Genomic DNA, 27,963 nt, shown 5'->3' with positions numbered 1-27,963 from the left:
AAACAAAAAGTTAATACAAAAACTAAAGAAATATCTCCTGGCATTAAAACAACTGGCTTCCAGTACAGAAGTGAGAACATTTTGACAAGTTAATACAAATACTCTAGTTAGTGCGTCTCTATTCAAGTATTTAGAAGCCCTACAGACATGGGAGAGCTAAACCTCAAGTAAAACAATGCGTCCAGGCAAACAGTTCATGTTGTTCTGACATACATGTCAAATTTGCTGAATCAAAGTATTCAGACATGACAATTTCATATTAAAATGTTCAAAACCTTAAGCATTTCTGTAAGAAAACTCTCAATATTGTGCTACAGTGTCCTGTAGAAAAATATACATGCAGATTCCCCATAAAATGTCCCAAATAACGGTTCTACTTCATTCTTTTGTTTTATTACATCTGCTGTCAACAAGTATGAAATGTCACTCCAGTGCAAAATTCATACAAGCATATTCTCCCAGTGCTGCATTATTACTAGCTTAGATGGACAACTTTTGTGATCAAGTGTCACATTCGTGAGGTAGTTATACAGGGTACGTATTTAACACCTGTATGGGAATGAGGTAGTGTGTTGCAAAATAATTCAGAAAAATAGTCTTAACGGATTCAGATAGCTTGGAACTCTGTTTGGTTTTAAAAGCTGAACACGAATACAAGAAAACATTTGAGGCAAATCTTGCACCTGAGAGTTCTTGATTAATGCAGAATAATGAGTTGTAGGTATATCAGCTAAACAGCAGCGAGTTCTAAATTTAAAGTAGTGTTTCACTGTAGTGTTTTGTGTTTGGCAACAGAGAGGTCCACAGCTTTAGCGTTCGCACTTGCCTGAGAAGACGGGCTGCTGGTGAGATCTGGTGAGGGGGCGGGGCTCGAGGCTTGCGCGTCTGTGGCTTTTTGGAAATTAAACCGGCAGGGAAACCATGGAGGAGTGTTGTATGCAAACAGAGGAGAGTCCTCTCGGCAGCTGGTTACTTTGAAATTGATTTTTGTTGAGTTGAAAAGTGTGTTCGGTGAGGATTGAGCTGAGGATGGGATCCTTAACACCGAATTACATGCTGATCTTTGTGAAGCATTTAAAGACAAGTCCTGGGGAAGCTGCAGGGGGAAGTTAATAACACTCTTAGCACAAAATTATTACCAAGTAGTTTTTATTTTTGTAAATCTAAATTACACTACCGTTCAAAGGTTTGGATTCAGTACGTTTTTCATGTTAGTTATGCTCACCAGCATTACATTATTTTACTATTTATTAAAAACAGTAATATTTATTAGTAATAACAAGTCTTAATGTATATTTTAAAATAAAATTTATGGCAAAGCTGAGCATGCAACAAAACGAAAAACAAGTTTTTCAACGGTAGTGTATTTGCTGTAACAGGCTGCTACCTAAAACAATTTCTTAAGATTCTTAAGATTTCCTAAGAGCTTAATTTGTATTTTAAAGGAATAGTTCACCCAAAAATGTTATGGAGTAAAATATGCTGCAATTTTAATAAAAAAAATTAAATGGAAGATTGTATTTCAAAAAGGCAGACATCCTTCCATACCTGTACCAAGTCTTCCTCGCTGTATGTGCTCTCTGTGTCACTTTCTGTTGAGAAAAAAAAATCCTGTTGTGCTTGTGACCAACAATAACATACAGTAATAGTAACAGTAATACGGAATTTATCATTCATGTGGTGAATACAGGTCAAACCCTACCACTGTAGGATGAAACATGGGAGTCCTGAAGAGGCAGACACACTTCAGTGGAGCTAAACACAGGTTCTTCATTCTCTGTTCCCACCTCAACAACTGCACACACATCTGGTAATTCAGCTACGGCCATCTCCCTCACACATGACGTGGGCACAGGGGAGCTCTCCTGCTCTGTGGTGATGAATAAGCGTGTATTATTTAGACATTTTATTGCTAGCATTTCCACTAAAATTCATTTAGAACTTATTTGAGCTAACATTTTGGTAACATATTAACAAAAAGTATTTGGATATTTAAAGTCTGTGTGAAGTAAATTTTGAGAATTGTTTGTAAACACATTCTAAATGTTAGAAAAGCATGCAATGCTGAAACATGTTACAAAGACTGTGAACTATGTAATACTTAATGGTGGAGTTCACCATTTTCACCAAACTCAGAACATGTAATATTGAAAAAAAAAAGACTAATTAAAATTCTTTCATCCTGCATTTGTTCTAAACCTTTTGCTGAGAATTAAAGACATTCTGAAGAATGTTAAAAATCCAATAATTGGTTGTTGGTTTGCTTTTACAAAGACATCACATTGAGACCAGTCAAATAAAAGCTGGTTCTGAGTTTTAAAATGATTTGTGTATGAATACCACTTGAGTTAAAACTCTATTCCATTTAATCCAATGCAATGAACTACATGCATTTTGGGTGTGGCTTGAATGTCAAAATGTGTTTTGGGACGAGTATAGATTAATATGTTAATTTTGTAATGCTGCCATGATTATTTGGACAGTAAAAAAAAATACATGATTAGGTTAATTACCAGTTACAGTGCTGTCCGGTGTAGTTTCCTCCATTAAGTTCTCTTCACTTTGTTCTTTTGTCATTTTAAATCTTCTGGGAATGCCAGCTTTCCGTTTCTGAAAAACCCTCTAAATAATCAAATATATGCGTGAGATGATTTGCTAAATTCAGAACTGTGCACTGCTGTTTGAGTGTAGATTCATGCATTCATTCCTACTTTTGTTCTTTGCTCCAGGTCCATCTTCTTCTTCCCTGAAAAAAAAAAGACAATATGCATTTAGAAAGTCTTAAATGCCATCATTACAATTTCTACACCAGAAAAACATTAATACGTATACGAAAATGAGATTTTTTTTTTGTAAACAGTATTGTGTTTAAAACATGTTTGCAATTACCTTTCTTAACAGCTTTTTCATGTGTGGAAAGCATTCTGTACATTCTGAAGGCATTGCTTCCTCTCTTCATGCTTTTATCTTTCACTTCCTCAATGTCTGGTAGAGAATTCATAGCACAGCGGAAATTCGCCTTCCATGTCTTAGGGTCTGGTTTGTCAATGCCTGGACGATACTTTCCTGTATGAAACGGAATTCAATGACAAGAATCAAAATATTATGCAACAAATGGAGTTACAAACCAGTAGAACCAACAGAAATACGTTCAAAGCTGTATACAAAAGCAGAATCAACTCGAATGCATGGTACAGTTTTCACCTTTGAAGCTGTTAGTCTCATTCTTTATACAAGAGACAATGGGCAACAGCTCTATCAATAGCTACCTGTATGAATGGCCCAGTTCATGAATAAAGGTGCATCCTTTTCTAAATCCCATCCATGTCTGGCTGCATGCATCCATGGTATCTGAAATATCTTTTTCTCCTGTTAACAGAAACATTTTAATAGTGTATATAACTCAATCCATGTCAAGCATACTCAAAATGACTAATTTTCACAAGATCATTTTTACAGTGTTTTAGTAGGCACATGAGTCACATGTTCAAAATAAATTGTCCACCGATATAAAGTTCTGTACTATGAATCTCTGCCCACGGCTTATTCATTCATTCATAATCAGGCCTATATATTTCTTTAATGGCAACATTATTGGTTATTCCCTTATAAGAACTGTCATCATTAGCACCACTGAATAATGAACTGCTCATCCGGGTATTTGAGGCACGGTCAAATCAAACCGAAAGACTTCAGGACTGTGGTAATATTTTTAAATGTTGCTATTGTTGCCAGAATGATGAAATACTTAACTTACTATAATTGTAATTTATAGTAAATGTGGTTTTTGAACCATACTATAGTAAAGCACTTGAACATTTCTTGTGGTAATTCTACAGTTGCTGCGTTAATATGACAACTATAGTAACACAAAGAAACTGCTTCACCCAATACTGTATTGTTTTCTACAACTATAGGATATATTACACTACAATACACTACAAAAACTGAAGTATACTACAGTATTACAGTTTTTAAGTTCACTGCAGTTAATACTACAGTAGCGTTCATTAACAAAGTGTAAATACTTTAATATATATATACACAGTACAATACACTCTAATAGGACGATTCAAAAACATTGTACTATTTACTAATTACTAATTGCATTACTAAATACATTTTTACCTCGATTTAAAGAGCCAATAAAATATTTAATGTCAAATAATTATTTTGAGGCTAATTCTTTACCGGAGCAGTCAAATAATAGCCGGATGCTATCACAGAATAAACCCTTTCAGTGTGAGTCAAGGTTTATATATATATATATATATATATATATATATATATATATATATATATATATATATATATATATATATATATATATATATAATAGTGGTCTTTAAATGAATTTCTCCCCTCACCTCGTTGACCCAGTGTAACCCTTGAATTTGTCCACTCTCTATCTGTTGCTCCAACCAGGGGCGCATTCTCATCCTGTCCACTGGCATCTTGATGCTAAACAGAATCAGTGAAGATATAAAATGCACTGCACACTCTGTCACACAAAACTACGTGTGGAAAAAAAATACAAGAGCTAAGATTATATATAGCAAAAACATTTCTTGTTTCAGATTTGCAGCTGTTGTGGTCATTGAACTGACAACATTAAGTTAGTGAAGTCTTGCGGATCCGTGTCGAGCCATGATGATTCACAACCTGCTGTCTCTTTATATGGCTTATTTCACACATAAATTACATATAAACCAAGAATTAATATTTAGAATATTATATCAGTACATTACCATAATAAAGATCACAGACAATTCATAAATAGTAAATTTCCTTATATTTGGATGTTTATTAGTATAAACGTGTTTCAAACCAACAGAGATAAAAGATCGTGTGGAATTGATCTATTTGTCAACAGATGTATAAAATACATACTAGCCGTTTAGGTATTTACCTGTAACTGTAGCCGATAATCCTCTAAAGATCCCTCGATGAGGCGTGTTATAAAATCCCGTCTTGGAATTACGCAAAAAATGTCTTCATGTTTCGTTTTAGATCTACTTTCTTCATGTTATGAAAAACAACGCAGTGATTTTTTTCAATTTGCACATTTGAACTGCTCCACAAATCCTGCCTTTCGTGTTTTATAGAATGACGCAAAAACGTCACCGCGAAGCAGACCGCGGAAGTGAAACAACTGAGCGTTTCATTGGTCGCCGGGACATTTGAAACAACGGGTTCTTTCACTTTCACTTCCGCTCCCACGTTACGCCACACGCCGCCTGCAGGAACAGGACGACACTGCCGGTAAATGCGTCGGGACATGTCTGTGCGAGCATTAATATCGCGGTAATATTACATCCAAAGTATTATTATTAGCAAAGACACAGACTAGGATGGAGACATTCTGTGACTAAGTGTGTGGTAAAGCTACTGTAACAGGCGCGCACAAACTCCGAGCAAATCCTCCTCATTATAGTTCTGAACGTCTTTAAAAAGACAGAAGGTATGATTTTATCTTGATTAGAAATTAAATACATTCACCTGACATGTGCAGTGTGACTGTGAGGGACTGAGAGACGATAGGAGAGCCATTATCCAACTTTGCAAATAAATCAATTTGACGTCTTAAGAGTGCAAAATTATAATTCCAGCAGTGATTTTTTTAAATATTCACAAACAATGTACTTTTCTGAATATCAGCACATGTGTGCAAAAAGCAAGTGTTTGTGCTGATCCCAGAAAGGCACTATTACTGTGTCTGTACTGACCGCCTGCAGTTGGTGACCCTGCTTATTTTAGAGCAAAGGGCTGCTTTAATTAGGGTACGAAATTGCGCAACGACCTTCTGTGGCGTCAGATCAGGAAAAGGGTGTAGGGGATTTCTATTTAACAGTTTCATGATAAGAAAACTCTTTCTACGGATAGCATAGCCTACGTTACGACTACTTAAAGGGACATTCCTCCCAGAAATGACAGTCATCCTCATGTCATTTCAAACTTGAACACAGAAGAAACTATAATAATAATGAAAAAAGGCTATAGGCAATTGGTTGCCATTGAATTCCATCCCTGCTGAAAAAAAACCAATTGAACCCTGCTGAAAACACAATATGAAATGTAATGGATTTAATGGTTAATGGGAATTGTATTGGTTTTAATGGAAACTGTAATGGTGTCTATTGGTATGTGATGGATTCTATTAGTGGGACGTTAAATCCTATTGGGAAATTGCCCAAAACACACTACAAAAAGGAATTTTGTATTTTTTTACTGATAAAAGTTAATGGTTCATAATGTTTTTTTTTTAATAGCAACTGAATTTATGTGCTGGTTTCTATTGGGCTCCTATTGTTTTTAGCAGTGATTGTAATGTTTGTCAGTAATGAAAGACCGAAACTGTTTATAGTTACAACATAATAATTTCAAAATAATTTACTGTGTTCCACGGAGGAAACAAAATTATACAGGTTTGAAAATCCATAATGTTGAGTAAACGATGACAAGTTTTATTTTGGGGTAAACTATCATTTAAGGTGGGCAAGTAACTACCGGACTTCACTGAATTGTAAAAAACAACAACAAAACCAAACAAAACAAAACACCAGTGAAAGAGTAAAAATAAATAAACAAATAAAAAACATTCTGTTACAGCTCAACTAAACTTAACATACATCGATTACAAATTCGTGACAGAAACAAGGCTGATCGGTTAATTATATTTATAACTGCATTTTTTGTTTGATTTTGAAGTTTTAAATTGCAGGTTTTTTTTGTTAATTTGTTCATATTCGTCATAATCAAAGCAATGCGCCTGACATTAGCCTGCTTTTTAAAATTTTAAAATCGTTTTTTATTCGCCCCATGAAACAATACATTAACGATACTAAGTATACCTAGCATACTACGTTTTGCTGGTGATTTCAAGAGCAAGACGTATTTTATCACACAGATACAGTTTGAAAGACTCACTGTAATGCGCAGAAACACACACAGAGGGCGCTGTTCAAGTCCTTGCGCCAAACCCGGAACAGTGTGCAGTGGGTTGGACCTTTTTTTCGCGGGAAATTCCTCTGCTTTGCTGTGTGTGTGTGTGTGTGTGTCAGTGTGAACTGCATTTCCATTAGGACAAAGTCAGCTTTCTCTGATTAAGCCATGGACCACAAAGCATTGAACGACACATCACAGCTCAACGGGTAATGTTTCGATCTGTTGTTTTACTGTTGGAGTCATTGTCACCATAGGAACCTGCGAGGACTCTGTCGGTGTCCATGAAAGGACTGCGAGTTGCATGAGATTTTGTAAAAGAAAAAAAGTGCGCTTTGTGCAGACAACAAAGGCACGTTAATATGTTAATAGAGGCCGCATGTGCATAACAGAAACCGTTAATGCTTTGGTCTGTTAATTCAGTTTTGAGGGTTGTATACAGCTTACAAATACAGAAAAATAGACTGGACTGGCAGGAACATGGACGTGATGATTGACTGCCCTCTTGTGGTCGATTTTGCCTTATTCTACCTCGTAAGCTGACGGTGTGTTGGGCGCACAACAAAATGAATGTTTAGCCAGTGATAGACGGTTTTAATGAAAATCACAAATCACATTAGATCTGAAAGGAAAATCTAAAACCCGTGGCATTTTCATCTATATCGTGTGAATGATTTTCAGATAACTACACATTTCAAAACTGCTTAATGACTGCCTCAGCATTGTGTCACTGCTCTGCCCATTAGCTTCAGATCATCAACCCTCAATATTTCACCAGCAGACCAGCTCTCTCTCGCTCTCTCTCTCTCTCTCTCTCTCTCTCTCTCTCTCTCTCTCTCTCTCTCTCTCTCTCTCTCTCTCTCTCTCTCTCTCTCTCTCTCTCTCTCTCTCTCTCTCTCACACACACACTCACACACACACACACACACACACACACACACACACACACACACACCCACCTGCTCTGACAGCTGCTCAAAAAATATAGAATCGCCAGAGACATTAGGAAAAAGAGTGAGTCAAGTCAGATGGGTCCATTAAATGTTCACACATAAATCCCCATGCCTTTCAAAGACAGTCACTGAGATGTGTCGCAAAAAGGTGTAATATCACTTTAAGTTAAAATGGAAAGCCCAGAGGAGAACCCTCTGATGATAATGTCTGTCAGTGCTCAAATCACACGTGTAGACAGTCATCAGTGGGGCGTCAGGGATGCCATGTTGAGATCAGCACAACTACAAATTTAGTACTCCACTGAGAAAACAGGAAACTTTCATATTATCAGCAGGCTCACACTTTGCTGGTGGATTTTGTTTTTTTTAGATATGGATAACTGGTGAGCAGGGTCGGTTACTGACAAACTGTTTAGTGCAGATATATTACCTTTCAAATTGTGTTTATTTTTTATTGACCTAAAACAAATTAGCGGTCAGCAAGTATACAGTTACCAAAAGTGGGAGTAAAGATTTGACAGTCAGCCCTCTCCAGTACATGGGATACTGTTATGGGATATGAAAGCTTCATATTTTGTTTTTCGGGAATCCCCAACAACAGGCTGACATGCACGCAAGGTCAAAAACACTTAAATTTTCTTATAATATGCATTTATTTTTGCCTTATTTATTCAGTGACTTCCAAACGATTAGTTTAACGGTTAATTTTTCCAAGTCCCTCCTTTGCATGAAACTAATCTGCATTTATTGTTGAAATTCATTTAAAGCAGTGTTTGTGAGCTTTTAAAGCTCCAAAAGTGGTAACTAGTGGCAGAGAATGAATTTGGATTTTAATTGCCAACATGAAAATCAAGTTTTCCCAGATCTGGGTGTGCAACAGGTGGGCGGGCAATATGTAGAAATGCATCGATCCAATACTCAGGATCGGTATCGGGTCCAATACGGTACTTTTGTGTGGATCGGGTATCTGATATCGATCCGATATTGTGTACACTGTAGTGTTATTGTTGAGCCTTCCAAAAGGTGCAAAAAAATTATAATACACCATAAAGTTTTGGACTATATTTCGTGTTCTGGAGCTGTTCCATCGTTCAATATGAGGTACAGATGAATATTTAAGTCATTACATTCAAGTTCACATAAACTCTTCTGTCAGCTTCAGCTGTCTGTCATCTTCCATTCAGCATTCAAACTGTGCGTTGTGTTTGGTTACTACAGTCAAAACGATTAAACTCTCTTAAAGAGCACTCAATAAAAGATTTAAAGCTGTCAGGAGAAATGCTCGATATAGCAAAGCACATATTCAATAGACTACGCATCAATATCTCTTCCCCTTTGAACTTTGCTATGCCGACTCGGAGCACTGTGACTCTGTTGTTTCAAGCCCATCCTTCTGCGAATGCCTTTCGTATTATAATACTTTTCTGCGCAACGAAAGATTATTATTAGTCTTTCCCGTTCTGTTTTTTTCTACCACATGTTGCTGCCTTCATTATGGTGCTATACATCTAAAAGAAATTTTTAACTTATGGTATATTCTTATATATAAATGTATTTCACAACACAACAAAGAGCAATGTGTTAGCAGATTTAGTCCTCCAGGTACTCACCTTTTATAAGGTTTTATAAAATGATGTTCACCCATGATGTTTCTACAGTATCTTTTGCTGCTGAATTAACAATTAAATTACTTCATAATAGTATTTGTTATGCATTATGATTATATATTGTTGTCATTTGTTATTTTTTTAAATTAAAATTACGTTGTCTATATGTAGTAGATTGTGTTTAACACACAAAAGAGTGATGATCAGGTCAACAAAGAGAAGTAAAACCCTTTTTTGGATGGATTAGATTGGTACATAAAATGCATACAGCTACATTACACACTGCATGAAAGGCATTATTGAAAAGGGCATAATAGGGACACTTTAAATGTAGTAATTAAGACACATACTGAAGATATTTACACACATTTTCTGTTTTCAAATATTTAAATAGTGAACAATTGGTTTGATTATTATCCTGGTTGATTTTTATTTTTTAGGTGACATAAGGGAACGCTAACACTATTTGTCATCCAAGTAATCAAACATTGCCAGCATGTCCGTATCAGTCTGTTGCTGTGCTTGGCACTTGAATGTTAATAATAATAATAAAAAAATTGTGTTTTAAGCCTAATAAGCTATAAAAGCGATATATTAATTCTGTATTTATTTTTATTAGTACTTAAAGTACTGGTAAAAATAATGTGTTCGCTCATATGATCATATCTTTCCCTAAATGTTGTATTTGTCTGTATTTGTGTGCTTTGATGACAACAGGTGTTGTTTTTTTCTTATTGTTTCTTTCACTCCATCCATCAGAACACACAGCGAAGGTCTGACAAAGAAGAGACAGGACTACCTGGAGTGGCCTGAGTATTTCATGGCTGTTGCTTTCTTATCAGCACAGCGGAGCAAGGATCCCAGTTCTCAGGTACCTGCGCGCCTGCTACATTGAAATGTGTAATTTTTCCGATATCTTGATCTCAATTTATCTCTGTTAACACCGATTAGTTTCAGTTAATATTAGCTTGGAGAAGCTCTAATTAGCTTGGAACTATAGTACCTAAAAGATCTCCAAACACCCTTCAGCTCCTTTTGATCAAAGGACAAAGGCCTCTTATCCGCTCCATGTACTGTAAGAACATATTCTGGTTTCAGAGCTCCCCTGCCGTGCTGCGACCTCCTGGCCAATATAAACACTCCTGATATTTAAGTGCAATATTGAAGTTCAGTCAAGCATGATCCTCGGTCAGCTCATGCATGCAGCCGTTATTGCTCCTAAAGGCGCCGAGCAGGATTGCATATCTAAGACACAAGAGTTTTGGTGAACCGAGAATGCGGGTGCTGTCAGCCTTCTCCCCACTCACTCACGCTGACTGAACTTTGTTGACAGCGATCCATCGTCTCAGGAAACCCTTTTGCTTTTCTCCTCTGCTGACCTGTGTTGCATGAGATGAATTTGATGGGTCTTGCTGGAACATACAGTAAGCCATCAGGTCAGGTGCTTGACTTCAGTTCAGATCAGTCTGAGTCTCAGTATTTTTAACGTCCTGCCGCAAGTGTTGTTTTTAATGTGGTGTAGAAGTTAAAAGTTAAGACTTAATTGGAACTGGAATAGTCTTAACTCATGTGGAGTAATGATGCTGAATCATCCGGTTTCCACAGTAAGCAGAAGTGAGAGAATATGGATGTTTATCAACCAAAATGCATGGATTCTCTATGGGGGCCTTTATTCACCCCCCAGAACAGAGTGAGGGATGCTTTATTAAGAATATGTGCACGTTATTTCTTGTCTTCCGAACTGAATACAGCTATCCCCCATTTGAGCCTGTTCAAAGGCTTGGAGGGGTCAGGACAATTTTTAATATAAAAGTTTTTATTTTTGTTAATTTTGAACAATTTTTATTTTTGGGTGCCCCCATTGAAAGCTCACGTTTCAAGTCACAACTTGATGTGTTGATCTCTTATTGGTCATGTGTCTTCACAGAATACGAATTTACTCTAATTGGCAACTAATTTGAACTTTTGAACACGGTGAAATTCACATAAGCTTGCACACATAAGTTTCCGATCTTCTGCTTTTGCATGTGTATGAATTGAAATCAGTGGAATGAAAAGTGTAGTATGCCTGATTATTTGGCTCAATAGACCATGAAAGTTGTTTTTTTCCCTCTTATATCAGGCTTGTGCCTCTAGGCTGTCTTTATTGTGAGAGATGTTTGGAAAATAATCTTTCTTTTCTTTTCAGGTTGGTGCTTGTATTGTGAATCAAGAAAACAAGATAGTAGGTATTGGCTACAATGGCATGCCCAACGGTTGTGATGATGACCTGCTGCCCTGGTCTCGCAGTGCAGACAACAAACTGGACACCAAATACCCCTATGGTGAGATCTGCATTTGACCCCCGGGTTCTTGGCTTTTGAACTGCTGCAATCGGTTATCCATAATTATCAGTCACTCTGCCTGTTTGACACCGTCAGGTCAGTGCACACTCATATTAAACACTCGTCGAAAAAAGCTTTTTTTGATTTTAGGCTCTGTCAGCGTAGCACATGGTGTCTGGTAACGCAGTGTGGCGAGGTGTAGGCTCTCTTGAGCACATAGCGACGGTCATGGATTAGTTTTCACCTGCATTGGGCTGATGGGAGAGATAAAGGTGGAGCTGCTGAGTGAGGGAATGGGCAAGGTCACTTTGTGGCAGCTATTAGTGTGAGAAATGGAAATGAGCTGGAGCTGGCGTTCCTGAAGGCGGCACATGCCAACTCGGGACTTTGAATGGGTCGTACTGCCAAAGGGAAGGTGTGAAAACTTGGAGAGGATTGATCAGTCTGGCACTTGGATGATCCCCTGAACTGTTTGTGACTTGTATTTCTCCCTGGTTTCTGTTGTCAGTTGTCAAGCTAAGAATGAATATATATATATATATATATATATATATATATATATATATATATATATATATATATATATATATATATATATATATATATATATATATATATATATATATATATTCAGTTTTTGAATGTTTTGTGTTTTCAGATGATCATCATGTAGGACTTTTCTGATGCTTGAATACTGTTGATGGCCGATAGGTTTGTATTGTGATAAAGAGCTTTCAGGATTTTAATGATTGTGAATCATACAGTATCTGACTATTGTATAATATAGTTGTATAATAGTTGGCATGTCTTTAAATGTGAGGGTTTATGTGAAATGATGTTATCGGAAATTGTGTACTTCAGATGTCGATAGGTGGTCATGAGCAAGGGCTCTTAAAAAGTACAAAACTTATTTAATTTGTTTTTAAAGGAAAGCTCCTTTAAAGCTTTGGTATTATTAACCGTATATTTGGCACTAACGAATATATTTAGTCTACATTCACATACCTCAATCGAAAAATCATTAAAAAAAAAAAAAAATCTTATTTGCATTTGTGACTCACTCAGGCGCATAGTTCAATTTCAGTCTGAGTGACAGTACATTAATTCTATTCAAAGGATTCATTTGGCATAGCTCTGTCTCTCTCTTAATGCACCGATGTGGCACAATAAAGGTAAACCGTTCAAAGTCGCTAGGATGCCCCTCGTAGTCTTAAGGATCATAGTTTTGATTCTCTCTTTTGTAATCGGTACGTTCATTTGATTGTTATATTAACATTTACATGAACCGATGTGATGGATGAAATTTATAATTTAGGCTGAAGTTAATTCTAAGAAATAATTGTGATTATACTGATAAATTGTCTAAGAATTGTCATTTCATTATTAAAACTGAAGGGAAAAGAGTAGGCTATGTTCTGAACCGTAAAACATTGTTAATGGCATAACTGATGATTTCTACGTGCATAATGAAATGTACATTTTTGTTTTCGGGAGGCCAACTTAATTGGAAGACGACTTCTTAGCAATTTTGCAGATTTGACGAAACCTTTAAGCCCACGTACGAGCAATATAGACGCAGTGATTCTAGTTTTCTAAAAGTTCTGTACAGCACTGTTCCACTAGAGGGTGCTGAAATACTAAGTATCACGTATCCTGTCCAACTTGATTTTTGCCCTGTGAACAAAATGAGACGAGGCTCATGTGCTACAACAAGAAAAACATGTTGGTTATTATTGTGCCTTTTTTTGCTGCAGCTTCTTTAATAAGAAGTCACCTTAATTTTCATAGTTCTTTATATGATACAGCTTCACAGTGATGAACAGAAAGAAGCAGAATCGGTTATGGAAATTGATCTGACTCTGTTGTACAGCCGCTCTGAAGCACACTAGTGTTAGTATTCAGCTTAAGTCATTTCAGTGTTAGTTCTCTTCAGACAGGGCTGTAAGATGAATTGTATTTTACACCTTCTGCTTCTCTTGATTTATTAAACGTAATTGTCTGATATTCACCTGCTGATTGTTTATCCGGACCATGTTTCACTTCCTTTTAAATATGACATTCCAGTCAGATTAAAAGTAATATATGTGCATTAAATGCTAGAATTGATTTAAGAGATCAGTCCCTCCCCTGATCACACGGTTGATCGCACTCCATCATCATCGTGTGCTCGCTTTCAGCTTTGTGTGTGCGTGTGTGTGCGCGCGCGCTTCCACTTAAAAAACACAATGAGTGTGTGTATCTGTGTGAATTATTGACATCTCTCTTCCATCATAACTACATGCCCTCTCCCTCTTTCTCTGCTTTGTGCTGAAGCTCTGCCAAAATAAACGTGTCAGGCTGGTGTTTCGTGGTGCAATGGTAATGTGCCACTGCTGATGGGCCAATTCATTCTCCGTAATTAAGGCGAGCAGAGTGAGTGATTAGACAGGGCTTTTTCTGGGTGATGTTGTGGAGAGCTGACATCTGTTCAGACTCATGCTTTGAAATCTTTTTCCTTTTTAACAGTGAACTGGTGACTGGAGCCTTTTTGTGGTGAAGTGGTACAATGTTGACAAGCCAAGAAAGCTCAATCCAAGTTTGTTGCGAAGCAGAGATATTAATCATAGCTTTGCCGCATCATTCTGTGCTGCACGTATGTGCGTTGGTGAACTCTGAACATTTCTAACAGGTCTTTCATGTTTTGTTGCAGTGTGTCACGCAGAGCTGAACGCCATTATGAATAAGAACTCAGCGGATGTCAAGGGTTGCACCATGTATGTAGCTCTCTTCCCCTGCAACGAGTGCGCCAAACTCATTATTCAAGCAGGTGAGAGTGTGTTTGAACTTGTCTTTTTGACTGTGTTTGTGTGTTTCAGGATGTGCACGTTGGTTTATCAATCAATACTTATTTTCACTGTGCATTAATCCTGTCACAGGTAAACAATTAATTGACATTAGTTTATTAAACTAATTGGTGATGCACCGAATGTTTGCAATTTGAATGAAACTGTTTTGAAGCTCCAGAATCGCTGACCAAAACGGTGACCTTTGATTAGCATTTCTGTATCATGATTCACTGTGTCCGTGTCTGTTTATGTCTGAATTTCAAATGAAGCATTTATTTGTTTTGGATTTGCATCCAATAATCACAATAAACATGGTTTTGATGTTCTTTTTGTGTAGTGTGAAAGATCTGCCTCGGTCCAGCTGTCAAGTGAACCAATTACCTCTTACTGTAGTAATATAGCACAAAATAAACATGAAATAACTAGTAGTTATATAGCACAAAATAAACATGAAATATATCAGAAGGTATGATGAAAGAAATAGTGCAACTTGCTGAAATGTATCCTGGGTCATGTATGTGCTCAATCAGTGTTTCAGCTGCAGACCGACATCATTAAAACAGCTTGTTAACAATGTCACATTTACCTCAGGAAAGCCATTCTGTTTAACTTATTAGTTAGTTAGGGAGGGCAAATTTGTAAAATATATGTGCTATATTAAATTTTATTTACTTTTTTTTTACTATAAGTAACTTTGCAACTAACTGCTATTGATTCATCACTACACGTCTACTGACTCTCAGGACAGACTGTTAGGTTAAGGTTAGTACAATAAGTTAACGCATACTTGAAAGGTTTCTTATAGACAATATGTTGTATGTTGTGGACCCATAAACATAAAGTGTTAGAAGATATTTAGCAGACAGTTCTCTAATACTCAAACGACTGCTAGTTGACATGCAGTTGCAAAGTTACTTTTAGCAGAATGTCTAAAGTTTGTGCTTTTATTTTTGTTTGTTTGTTTTACCTTAAACTGCTTTTGTTGTTTGACGTCTTTGAATAAATCTGTCATAGAAACGAGCTTGTTTTACAGCTATCATACAAATTTATTTCAAAAAGGATTTTTTTTTTTTATTATAAGTTTATATTGCAGACGTATTTCTGTCATTAATAGTTTTATCCTGTTTGTTTTGTTGTTTTTGCTTTTTTTTCAGTCTTGCTAATTCAGTCAACATAAAATGCACAATGCTGTTAAATGTACGCTGTTGGGAACATATCAACAGTCCTATTCTCACTGTCAAAATGCTTTGACACAATAGCAGTCATTTTAGAGCAAAGAAATTTCAGCACCAACACCGCTCCAGTGAGAAATAATTTGAATAAAAGATTTACTTGCCCTCTTTAAGCTTTTCTTTAAGTTAATGAAATGCAATCTCTGAGCTCTAAACTGGCTTTGTCGCGCATGTGTGACTCTAAGTGTGACTAAGAACGTACATGTGCTCTTAAACTGTTTCTATTGATTTCTTCACACACTCCGACTGCCGCCTGCTATGTCAAGTATGTCTCAAGTATCGTCAGATATATATTAAATCATTTGTTTTTAGTTCATAGTTCTTTGGCTTCTTTGCTAACAGTACAGCAATTTAGTGACACCAATAATCAATTAAATTATGCTTGAAAGCAGGCCTTTTTTTTTTTTTTTTTTTTTTAATCTGGTTTAAAACCTAGTAAGGCGCAAGATGAAACGTGGTACAGCCCTGAGTATCACATTTTTTGGCAACGCTTGCACCTCTATTAGATTGCATAGCAAGCGGTATGCGTTTATTCAGTTCCGTCTTTTCACTTCACGCACATCAGAATCAGCATTTCTGCTTGGATATTTGAGCCTTTGTGCCAGTGCTGATGTGGCCGCAGATGAAATGACGGATGAGACAGGAGGAAACTGAGGTTCTCGATGGTCACCCTTCCTTACTGAGTAACCTGCAGTGGGCGTCTCTTTGAGCAGCCGTCGTCTTTGTGAGCTTTCTTGGCTGGTTAGATACAGCCTACATGGTGACAGGTTGTCTTCCTCTTATTTTTCCTTCTCCAAACCCTGCTCTGCTGTTATTTTCAATCTCTTCTTATCTGTTGAACTCTCTTAACACCCCCATCCCCAGTCTCTCTCCTCCCCTCCAAGTCTTTTTGTCCTCATCTTCTCTCTCTCTCTTTCTTTGGTTTGCTTTTGCTGATCCCCCTCCATGTACTCTTGTGGCAAAGCCTACTGAAGCTGTGTGCTGAAGATAGCACGACACACGCTCCGATGTTGTCTGATCTTCAGGATGCTTGGCCTTGCCCTGGCCCATCTCTCAGTGGGGTGTCAGCTTCCTCTCAATGTTCCGGCATCATTAAGGAACACACACAGCACTTTCTCTCCCTTTCGTCTCCTCACGCTCTATAGGATGCAGCAAAACGCGGCTAAAAATGATCGTCCGACCTCATTAAAAACGCCCTCTGATGATGCCAATCAGATGGAGCTGAACAAAGCGGATGTTTAATGTTTGAATGCTGAGTTTAAAAGAATTGAGTCAGGGGTGTCGTCGCTGTTTGTTCATTTTGAAGGTGTTATGACCATGTTTGTTTACGAGAAGTTGTAAAGCCCCATGATATGAGGAAACAGAAAAGCCTCTGCATGGAAAAAACATGAGGATAAAGGGGAATATTAGCAGACTTGGAATGCGAATCCACCCTGATTCTCTTTATAAAGGCAACCAGGCTGCATCTTGTTTATTTGGTTATGGTAAACCTTTTGATATTGCCAGCCTGTGCTTCTCTAATGCAAAAAACTGTAACATAATTTAATTATAACCAGAGGGATTTATTAAAATGAAGGTTTTTCCAGTGTTTTGGTGCCATCGGTACACATTTTTGTGCCAGCGACACTGCTTTCATTTGCCTTAATTCTATTCCTGCTTAAATGTGTGCTGTGTTGGTCATTTATGATCTGTTTTTGTGCTAAAGCGAGAGCTTTTTCACTGCACTTTCTCATTTACTTTTTTCTTTGTCTAATTTTTTCACAATAAACTAGATGAGGGGCATCAAAAAAGTGAAAACCCCAGATAATAAACCCCCCCTCTGCCATTCTGTATCTAATTCAGTAGCTGTTCCTCCAGCGAGAAAGTGTTACTGCTCTTTTTCGAATGGCGTTTAAATGTGTCCATCCCTCAATCTCACGGAATGAAATGACACCAAATCATTTTCACTTTCTCTGGCTCCCATGTTGATGTCCCCCCTGCACTTTGGCTCCTCGGTGCCGGCGACGGCAGTTTCTGAAGCACTGCTTTAGAGCCTCTCCTCTCTCTGAGGAATTAAAGTGTTCAGTTCCCAAGCAGCTGCCATCTTGTCACTTCCTGTGACTGTTTTTGGAGGGACTGAGGGACTGTACTGTCACCTCATCTCCAGAGAGCATTCTGGAAACGTAGCATCTCCAGAGTTCTGCTCCACCTTCCATCAGAGCCTTCCCTTCTGTTGGACAGCTTGTCGTCTTGGAAGTATTTTTGAGCAGCCCCGATGCTTATTCTCATGTTCTTTTCATGAAAAGGCATGTTTACACTACTGCAATATCTTCTATTTCTTTATGCATCACGTCAGACTTCGGTTAGAACATATTGAATTTTTTTTATGCACATGATTGAGTGTTTGCTTTCTATTTTAAATAGCCTGTTGAGACTTGGATATACAAAGTTTTTTTTTTTACCCCGCTGCACCATAAAATGTCACCACCGAAATGGTTTTAGGATGGCATAGCCAGGCTGTTCCATGGTAATTTCATCTGTTCCCTCTCAAAAATTGTTCAAGTAATACCATGGAGAGGCCCCATGCTTGTAATGACAGCCTTTAATGACAGGTGGAATTCACTCTGTGCAAGTCATTTTGCCTTCGATCAAAGCACTTCTCTCCTCCTGTGCAGATAAAAGTACATGATGGAGACACTGTGTATTTTGGGGGGTGGGTGTGTTTCTCTCCGGTATGTTCATCGACGATTGCAGCAACCATTGACAATGTTGGACTTCTCTTTTCACCTCTGAAAGCGTTAAGGGCAAGAGGGAGTCTAAGTGGTTTCACCAGATCCCTCACATTTCTCTGTAAAGCTTGGCTAACGGGGCCCTTTATAGAGTCGCCTCATGTGGGCCGTTTGTGAGTTGTCGGCAGGATGCGTGGGGGGTGCTGCCAAATGCACCACGTGTTTTAAAGATACCAGCAGGGCAGATTTTGTCTCAATTGGGATTGGTTGATATTGGCTTGAGCCTGCAGCGACAAGTTATCGACTTCCCTTCCTTCTCCCCGAGCACAAGCTCTTGTTCTTTCCTAACAGGCTATTTTGGGTCCCTGTTCTCTTTGGGCCTGTTTGTTTAAATTTCTCTGTCTGTCTATTTCTTTGTTTGTTCGTGCAAGTGTGCTTTTTTTCTGACCCACAATATCCTTCTGCTGTTTTTGCCTTACAGGTATAAAGGATGTGATCTATTTGTCAGATAAATACCATGACACTCCAGAAATGACTGCCTCCAGACGGCTTCTTAACTTGGTGGGCATCACGTACAAGTGAGTCTCTCAAGTTTGACCTTAGTACGGGGTTGGTGTGTGGCTTGGAAATTAAGAAGCTTCATTTGCATTCCTGTCTGTTCTGACTGGCCCAAACGATTGTACAATCAAGGCTGTAACAGAGCCCGACCCTCAGATGTGTGGGTGTATGTGTGACCTGAAGCCTCAAAAAGCTTCTGTGAGCCTTCGAAAATAGACGCTTGGGGAAGAATGAGTAAGCACTGTGCACAAGTCTGTGTATGCCTCGTACTCCATAGGAAATGCACAGCACAACACAAAAGATATTTTGAAGAATGTGAGTAACCGAACAATTGATGGCACCCATTGTCATCTGTAGGTTTTTTTTTTTTTTTTTTTTTTTTTTTCCTTACTATGGAAGTCAGTGGGGACTATCAGTTGTGTGGTCACCTACATTCTTCAAATATCTTCTTTTATGTTCAGCAGGAGAAAGAAAGGTCCCACTTTATATTGGTTAACTTTAATTATGATGTAATTTGATGCAGTGAACTTGCATGTTTTTACAGTGTTCATATTTTAAAAAAACCTATCCATAGCACCAAATCTGTTCCCAATCTTACCCATATCCCACCTCAGTAGCAGCAAAAGTGTTTTGTAATATATAAATGTTGTACTTATTTTTTTATGTGAGTACATATTAGTTAAGGCTACTTAATAAAAAGTGGCACAAATAAATTCTTAATGGTTTGCAACAAAGGTGAGTATTTAAATTTTTAGGTGAACTATTTGTTTAGTTTTACATAGCTGACTAAGAAAGAAACTGAATGGCATTTGGTTCTAAAGAGACAGCAGCCTAGAAATATCTACTTCTGTCTGGTTTGCTAATCAAACACCACCATGGCTTTAATAAAAATTAATCTGCATTTAACATATCCAGTAAGCATTATTGAAATGTTTTAGACTTAATTATTACATTTATGCACCTGAATACTACTGTTACCGTCTTTATATAGCCTATAATTTTTATGTTGTAGGCTGTCCATGTGTGCTTGTAATTTGTGCAATAGTTCTTGTTGTATTAGTGACTTTAATAGGTAATCTAGCAGTTTCTGATGAGTTTAGAAATGCTTTAAAAGTAGCTTTTTAGTAATAAAGGAAAACTTTTTTTCTGTTCCGAAAAATGATGCGATTTTGTGAGTTTTGTGATCTGTTGAATCATTTCTGGGAAACTACTTTATTTGGCAGCAGAATAATGTTTTATAATGACATTTTATTTGCATTATTTTAATGTGTTAAATTTTGCTACATTTATGGAATAACTGTGTTTATAGAAGCTTATTGCTTTATTTGGTCAGAGTTGTCAGGTTAAAACTCCAAGAGCACTGGACCTAAAAGAGCAAAATGTAATCTCAAACATTTAACACTCTCAGACACACATAATGTGAGTTTTTTTTAAATGAGATACGGGGTTAACTGAAAACTTCACTGAACTCTCCGTGGGGTTTGCAGTCCAAACACAGTTCTCTTTATGTTAGAGAGAACCAGCGGGAACCACAGCAAGAGCGGACAGGACGGAAATCTCATCTCCCCAGTTGTATGTACACACTATATATAGATGCATGGTAAATATACTCTGAAGCCTTTCATCAGAGTCAGATCAAATAGGACTAGGGGGACATGAGCCTGAGGAGACAAAAGGAGTAGATCCGCCTGAAGATGAAAATCAGGAAATCCTTGAAGATACTTTCATGCCTCTTGCCTGTCTTTGAGGGTAGCAAGGTTAATTCCCCTGCTGCCGCTTTTTGAAGGCTGTTCTCCAATACTTCCAGCATTACTATGAATTTGTCCTGCTAGATCTCTGCATTTCCATGGATTCAGCTCTTTGATTGCACAGCCATAGTATATTTAATGCTCATATTAAAACCCGCTTGACGATCATCCATCATGATTGCAGGGATTACAGCGAAGTCTTACTGTGTTGTTACATTTTCACATGTACAATATTTTCACTTATGTGCAACCTTATGTTTTAGGTGGCCCTGGTCTCGTGGCATAAACATACCTTGGTGCACTTTTTTTTTGTGAAAAAATAAGTACATAGTACTGCAGTAAAACTCCTGAACCCAACTACTTGAAGGATATCATGTGACTTCAAAACTATTATGCTGGTAGATTTAAAAACTGTTGCCTGTGAATGTTAGCATCACACATATCTAGCGGGTTTTCATAGACTGTAGGTTTGTTCGTTAGCTCACATAGTACAGAGACGTGCTTTAGAGACGAGGAGCTCTGATTCGAATCCTGTTTAACTTTGCTTCGACAAAACAGTTAAAAACTCCAGAAAAAGAAGTTGCAATGGCATGGTTGCATTAACAAATAACTTTTTATATCAGTTTTGCATTTGTTAACTCTGTCGGTAGGTTTAAGGTGGATTTGGTGTGGGGCATATTACCAACACGGTAGAGCTTTAACTTTGAACAGTCCCCGGATAATTAATAAAATATGTACCTATATCAACATAATAGAAACCTGCCAGGGTCAGCCTGTGTTTTACTGCCATTTAGTGGGCATTTCTGACACTGACCGACAGACAGAGAGATAGATGCACTTTTTCGCTGCAATCTACCTCTATCCATTTTGTTTGTTTAACTGCATAATCTTGCATAATCATCATTTTTATATTTTCTTATTTAATGTGTGGTTTAGACCTGTGGAAAAAAGGCTTCAATACCTATGTGCTGCATGTTTTTCCAAGGAAAGATTTAGATTTGAACTGCAGTAGTAGAATTTTTTTTTTTTTTTTTTTTTCTTTCTTTTTTTCAGTGGCATATGAAGAGGGTATGAAGGATGGACAGAGGTGTTATTGAAACCTCCATTGCTGTGCAGAATTCTGAATTCTGAATGAGACGATGAATCGATTTGCTCAGGCATCGGCTGAAGCTGGCTTTGCATTAAGGAACATGGTCAGCGAGAGACAAAGCTTTGTGGTTGCTCGCGAACAAAGACTTTGAATACTTTTGCTGTCAGTAGAGATTTTATTTGTATTAGCCTCTGGTGTTATAGGGGTTCGATGATGAGGAATAGATTTTCGCTACATCTAGCTCATCTCACACTGAGAGGGAGGGGTTAATAAAAGAATAAAGAGTAAAAGAAGTGGGATAGAAAGTGAATTAAAAAGAGGGAAAAAATAAAAGCAGGAAGCGATCGTAGAAGACAAGACTATAAGTGGGAAAATAGGGAGTTTACCACCTGCTGGTTTGGTTCTTCTTGGCAGTGTATTTTCTCATGAGATGTTGGGGCGCTTGGTTCCTGCTGGGATTGCCTTATGGAGGGGTTACTGCTTCTGTTCTCTCAAGAGGTCTAGTATGTAATTGGTTTCCTCAGCTCCGATGTGCTGAGGTGAATTACTGGTGTGACAGCATGGACAGTGAGAGTGAATTCTCTTTCTCTAACTTTTATCAAGGTATTTTAACAGATTTGACTAGTGACAAACTACTTGGGTTTTATTTGGTTGTGCTTCAGTAATATTTTCTGTTCTCATTTCTGTCCTACAGGCAATTTCAGCCAAAGCAAGGCAGGATTGTCATTGATTTTAATGCAATCAACCACCCCGGATTGAAAACTTCCAGTGGATTGAGGGGCACACAGTCACCGTAGACTGAGGAACTTGGAACATGACACTAAATATTCATAAAACAGACTCATTGCTTTTCTCACTTATGTTCTGGTGAAGGTCATTATGGGTTTGACAGTGATTGCTAAATAGATGTATTGTAGTACACAAATCTTAAAACTTGCTGGATTTAACTATTGTCAATATTTTGAATGTTTTTTTATGTATTTGCACTTATGCATAACATTAACATTTTATTGTCAATTTACATGCAAAATAGCAGCTGGTTTGTGACCTTGGCTGATGTGCTTTTTTTTTTTTTTTTTTTTTTTTTTAAATTGATTCTTTTAGAGTTTCAGTATTTTGTGATGAGTGGGTTGACTATGAGGACATTCAAATCAAGCTGGATGCCAACATTTACCAAATCAGTATGTTCGTTACGTTTTTTTTGGTTTTTCTTTTAACCTTTTTGTATTCTCTATGACAAGGCTGATTAGATTTTGATGTTCATTTCACAAATACTAAAACTGCAAATTACCCATGTCTTTTCTACCATTAACCACCGATGTCTGTTTTGCTCGTAGTATAGGCTTTTGTGAGTACAACAGCAGGTAAACCTCATATTCTGTCAAGCCCCGATCCACAGTGTGGTGTGCATGTTTTGTCTCTTCTGGTTAGAACCCACAACTTTTAATTAAAAAAAGAGACGTGTTTGGAGAGAACAGTTTTTAAATGTTGCTTATTGTTACACCGGGATCACACTCCCAAAATAAACTAATTTTAAAAATCACTCAACGTTTCATTTTCATTACCATACTATGTTATATTGTTGTTTTTTCTTCATACATAGCACAAAAACTAAATAAATCTTTCCACAGCTGTTGAGGTTAGGTTTTTGATCTGTGGAGTGCATGCATCATTTAACATGTCAAAAGTTTGTTAAGGACTTTCAAATTACTTGATGCATTTTTTTTTAACAAAATTGTTAATTCGGTCACCACTGTTTACTCATAATGCAGAGATCTTGTAAACAAAACTTAATTTCTTAATCTTAGTTTAAGAGTGATACATTGTTTGTATTATGGTTGTTTGGTATTGCAGTTAAATTTGTTATATCTATATCTGTATTACTTCTGAGTTATCAGGCTTAATAAGATGATAATTAACACTAAGCTCCTGAATACTAAAATCATGAGGCTCATGAAGTGTAATGAGGCAGAGCAGCACATCCTCGTATACTGTGAATTATCCATTCTGAAGGTTTGCTGTGTTGCAATGTGAGAACTTAGTGATAGTTTACACCAAACAATAATGCTCTGTAAAACATGGAAGAAGCCGTTCAGGTGTGCAATGACACGAGGGTGAGTGAATAACGAAATATTGGGGTGAACCATTCCTTTAAAAAGAAGTTTGAATGCTCATTTTGCTGAATGCTTATTAAAGACATCAAGCTGATTAGATGACATTAGACTGCCTGGATGAATTACACATTCACTTATGGTGGGTAGAATATTGCTGTCTATGCAGACATGGCTTCCATTACCGAGAAAGTCATTCAGACTAGTGTCTTACTGGCACCATAACCGAAATGGTTTGACAAAATTAAGAAAATTACGTTGATTGTTCACAGGCAGTTGAGACTTGAAAACCTTTAAATGATTACAATGTCAAACATTAGAGGATTTAAAAAGCCATATCTTTATTTATATTCTCAGTATCCGTGAAGTCATTCTCTTCAAAGCTGCCTTTCAGCGTTTGAAGTGGTCCTTGTTTTGAGTGTCCTTACAAACGGTTATGCATGTTTTATTAAAATAAGAATGAATGTCATTTCTGATATGCATTTGCAGAAGTCCTTCATTAATAGATGGTCTGTAAAAATGCCACATACCATGTGATTTTTCTGTGCTAATTGTTTTAAAAAAAAATCCAGTTGCTCTTGTGATTGAAACATTAAAAAAAAAAAGTCACTTTAGGCAGGTATTGTCCACTTGCATCATGGAAATCGCAGCTTGGACATCCTGCTACGCTCCTAAAAGGAATAAGTTCTTAATTTGCCACGGAATTGCACAAAATGTTAATAATAGTAATAAAACGTTCTTCAAATTATTCAAATGTTCTTCATACTTCTTTGGCAGAAATAAAAATGTATACATGTCTACAGTATCATGATTTTTGGTCAAACTCTTTAACCCCTTGCAATGAACATATAACTACATTATGCTTTGAAATGCATAATGATGTAGACCATTTGTTTGCTGCTATAACTTTGCACATTTTTTCGATAGATGTTGTAGCTGCTTATATTTTTCTCTTTGCGTTTTGATGATGTATTGCATCATTACACCCACCTGATGGGAGTGCTGTCATTGCTGGAACAGTAGAGGCCCACTGAGTTTATACTTCAAGAGAAAAGAAAAATTCTTTTGTTCTTCCATTCTTTTATCTGAAATGCCGTACGCTTTTAATAAAGGTCACAAATAAAAAAGACATGAGTTGGTTGATGTATGCAAATTGAACAATGGTGATCAGACCTATCATTCTGGGTGTTTTTTTTTTTGATGACGGTTTTCTTTGATGAATTGTTTTGGGTGATGGCTCTGCAGGTACTGCTAAAAATAATTATTGTAATGGTCTTTTGCAGGAAAGGAAAGTGTTCTGTGTGAGCAGCAAAGGGGGTTATAAAACGCCTCAAAAAAAAAAAAAAAGTTTACAGCAAGCAGATGAAAACCTGTTCATGTGTCAGATGGTGTAGCTGATGGAGTGCTGCAGCATAGTCTGTTTAAAAACCAAGTGCAATCATTCTCTGGAACACAGCGCACTGACAGCCAGCCAGCACTGTCTAAGAGAAGACAGACCAAAGCACAGCGGCCCTCTTCACAGGTGAGATACTGATGCACTTAGAAATGACACAGGTGAAATGCGCATCAAATTGGTCATGAGAGCTAAGTTTCACTTTTACAATGCAGATTGTGGGAAGATGTAGCTCTTTAGCTGTACAATTGGAAAGTCACCAACACTAGTGTGTTGTAGACTTTTATTGACAGTGCCATTTTACTGGCAGTGACAGCCCGAGAGCTGACAGAAAATGGGGAAGATATGTCTGCATATGAGCACCATAAGGATGACAGACATCATGTAAAGCTAAAATAATAACGAATGAAAATATTAAATATACATGTATATCACTAAAATATTTACAAAAAGCAAACCTTGCAACAACCTGATAAGAAAAAAGAATGCAAAAAGATTAAATAGACTAGCTAAAAAAAAAAAAAAAAGAGCAGATGCTTTTGGTAACTATCTATTTTTATAGATATTGTAACCTAATTTGGCACGCACTGAAATGTTTTTAAAGCTGTCATTCTAGCGATGACCTGTGATAGACTCGAGACATTCCAAAAATATTTGACGGAACTCAGACGGACGTCTTGAGCTGTTAAAATGCATGCGTCTTTCTGCTAATGTCCTGTTATTATTTTTTTCAGTGATGTTAATTTTAAACTGTCTGTCACTGAAAAAAAGAGCTGGACGACTTGATTTAGGAACAAAACGGATGAAAAAAAAACTGTACCACACTGCACTTTGCTCTTTCTCATCCAGCGTTTGTGTTGTGTAGACATTTCAATTGATGCTGAGAGTGACAGGTCTTGCACTTCAGTCCTACACAATGTCACTTAAAAGGAATATGTATAGAGAGAAGTGTGGTGGCAGATAGAGGCATGTTGACAGAAAGATGTATAAAATTACATCAATGTCATATACAACGCACCCGAAGGACTAAGCACACTCAACCTGTCAGTTTATACCAAGTATTTATCTTTATCATCCGTACTAAGTCAGAAATCAAAGGGTGAACTCTTTCTAGCAGGTAAGCGGCCTTTTGTGTTAAACATGTAGGCTATTTCTCACAACACTTATAAATATAAAGGTTCGTTATTGATGATTCCATGAAGTTGACATAGAACATTTCAAATGCAAATGTTCAAATTATTATAATGTTCTTCACATTAACACCTAAATGTTTTTCTATGAAAACCCCTCTTTTGAAAACTTAGTATAGACATGTGGTGGGTGTTTGTTCATTTGTTCTGCATCACCTCTGTGTGTGAGTGTATGTGCATATATATATATATATATATATATATATATATATATATATATATATATATATATATATAACATAAGCAGTTTGAAATGCACTGAAGATCAGTTCTTCTCCCACTCAGTAAAGTACATCTGTCCTTATGTTGCTGCTTGCTGACCTCAAAAGCTAGTTTCCTTTAAGCCTCATCTTCAAACTGGAAACATTTTGACACTTCGACAAACAGTAGTCCTCCATGCCAGTATAGAGGCTCTTCAACGTGAAGGCAAAAGTTTTCAGACCAGAGAGATGCAATCTGTCCGATATGGTGTTTGGCAAATCCTGCTCAGCAAGTGTAACAACGGTGACAGGTGATGTGGGTGTTCAATAAACTGAAAATAATTTAATGTGAGCAAAACCACATTTTAACATTTATTACATTAGCTGCTTCTTAAGTTTCAATATTTCAGGTATACCATAATGTGAGTGTTTGAAGGCAAATAAAACACACACAGACAATACATGCAAGGACAAGTAATTAGGTGCTTTTTCTGATTTATTTCAGTAATACTTACGTGGACCTGCAGCGAGCTCTTTCCCCATTTCAGCCTTGATAAAGCGCTGGTCATTAGCCAAAAGCTTTGCAAGTGAAGATAAAAACAGTTAGAGGAAGGCGGCTGCATTAAAAACTCTTTTGGCTGCCAAGTGAAAAGACACTTTGATCAGAAATGTAAAGGATGCCCTCTTAGAGTAAAAAGTGGAATGAGCTAAAACATGTCTTATTTCATTTGGCCCATTGTCTCCATTAAAAATCCTAAAACGTCAATCTGATCTACTGCATGAATTGATGTGCAGCTAGCTAATGAAATGACCTGAATGCAGTATGGCATTTTTAAATGAACCGCAGCAGACTTCACTTACCTTTGTGTTTACTTCAGCATATGGAAAATGACACAGAGAGCTCCATTCAATATCCATCAAACTTGTTTCCCATATGCTGCCGCATTAAACTATAGCATAAAACCAGGGAACAGTAATACAGGTGGCAAGTATCCACAAGGTGTTTATAATGAGCAGTGTTTATGAGTCAAAATCTCTTTATTTGGGCCAGATCTAAATGTGTAACTGATCGATACGGCCCT

General features: G+C 37.2%; 2 protein-coding genes across 4 annotated transcripts; one reads left to right on the top strand and one right to left on the bottom strand.

Moving 5' to 3' along the window:
• Positions 1 to 18: 18 nt before the first annotated feature.
• Positions 19 to 5,148, bottom strand: irf2a (interferon regulatory factor 2a). 2 transcript variants are annotated; one of them, XM_043244412.1, is made up of 9 exons: positions 4,910 to 5,148; positions 4,368 to 4,461; positions 3,270 to 3,369; positions 2,890 to 3,066; positions 2,712 to 2,746; positions 2,514 to 2,610; positions 1,703 to 1,870; positions 1,549 to 1,592; positions 19 to 1,096 (listed from the first exon to the last, which is right to left on the bottom strand). In XM_043244412.1, exons 2-9 carry the CDS (start codon positions 4,452 to 4,454, stop codon positions 767 to 769), a joined length of 1,038 nt encoding a protein of 345 aa, XP_043100347.1. In that variant the 5' UTR covers positions 4,455 to 4,461; positions 4,910 to 5,148; the 3' UTR covers positions 19 to 766. The 2 variants fall into 2 exon arrangements, with proteins under 2 accessions (XP_043100347.1, XP_043100339.1); XM_043244404.1 differs by having other exon boundaries at positions 2,514 to 2,622; positions 4,910 to 5,147.
• Positions 5,149 to 5,246: 98 nt separating this feature from the next.
• On the top strand, positions 5,247 to 23,530 carry dctd (dCMP deaminase). 2 transcript variants are annotated; one of them, XM_043244450.1, is made up of 6 exons: positions 5,247 to 5,304; positions 10,262 to 10,373; positions 11,691 to 11,826; positions 14,516 to 14,632; positions 19,073 to 19,169; positions 22,682 to 23,530. In XM_043244450.1, exons 1-6 carry the CDS (start codon positions 5,267 to 5,269, stop codon positions 22,782 to 22,784), a joined length of 603 nt encoding a protein of 200 aa, XP_043100385.1. In that variant the 5' UTR covers positions 5,247 to 5,266; the 3' UTR covers positions 22,785 to 23,530. The 2 variants fall into 2 exon arrangements, with proteins under 2 accessions (XP_043100385.1, XP_043100375.1); XM_043244440.1 differs by lacking the exon at positions 5,247 to 5,304 and adding an exon at positions 7,013 to 7,151.
• The last annotated feature ends 4,433 nt before the right edge of the window (positions 23,531 to 27,963 follow it).

The sequence above is a fragment of the Puntigrus tetrazona genome, chromosome 1 (genome assembly GCF_018831695.1).
Source record: "Puntigrus tetrazona isolate hp1 chromosome 1, ASM1883169v1, whole genome shotgun sequence".
NCBI classification, from domain to species: domain Eukaryota; kingdom Metazoa; phylum Chordata; class Actinopteri; order Cypriniformes; family Cyprinidae; genus Puntigrus; species Puntigrus tetrazona.
The sequence above is the reverse complement of the archived record's forward strand: the minus strand, read 5'-3'. Positions and strand labels throughout refer to the sequence as shown.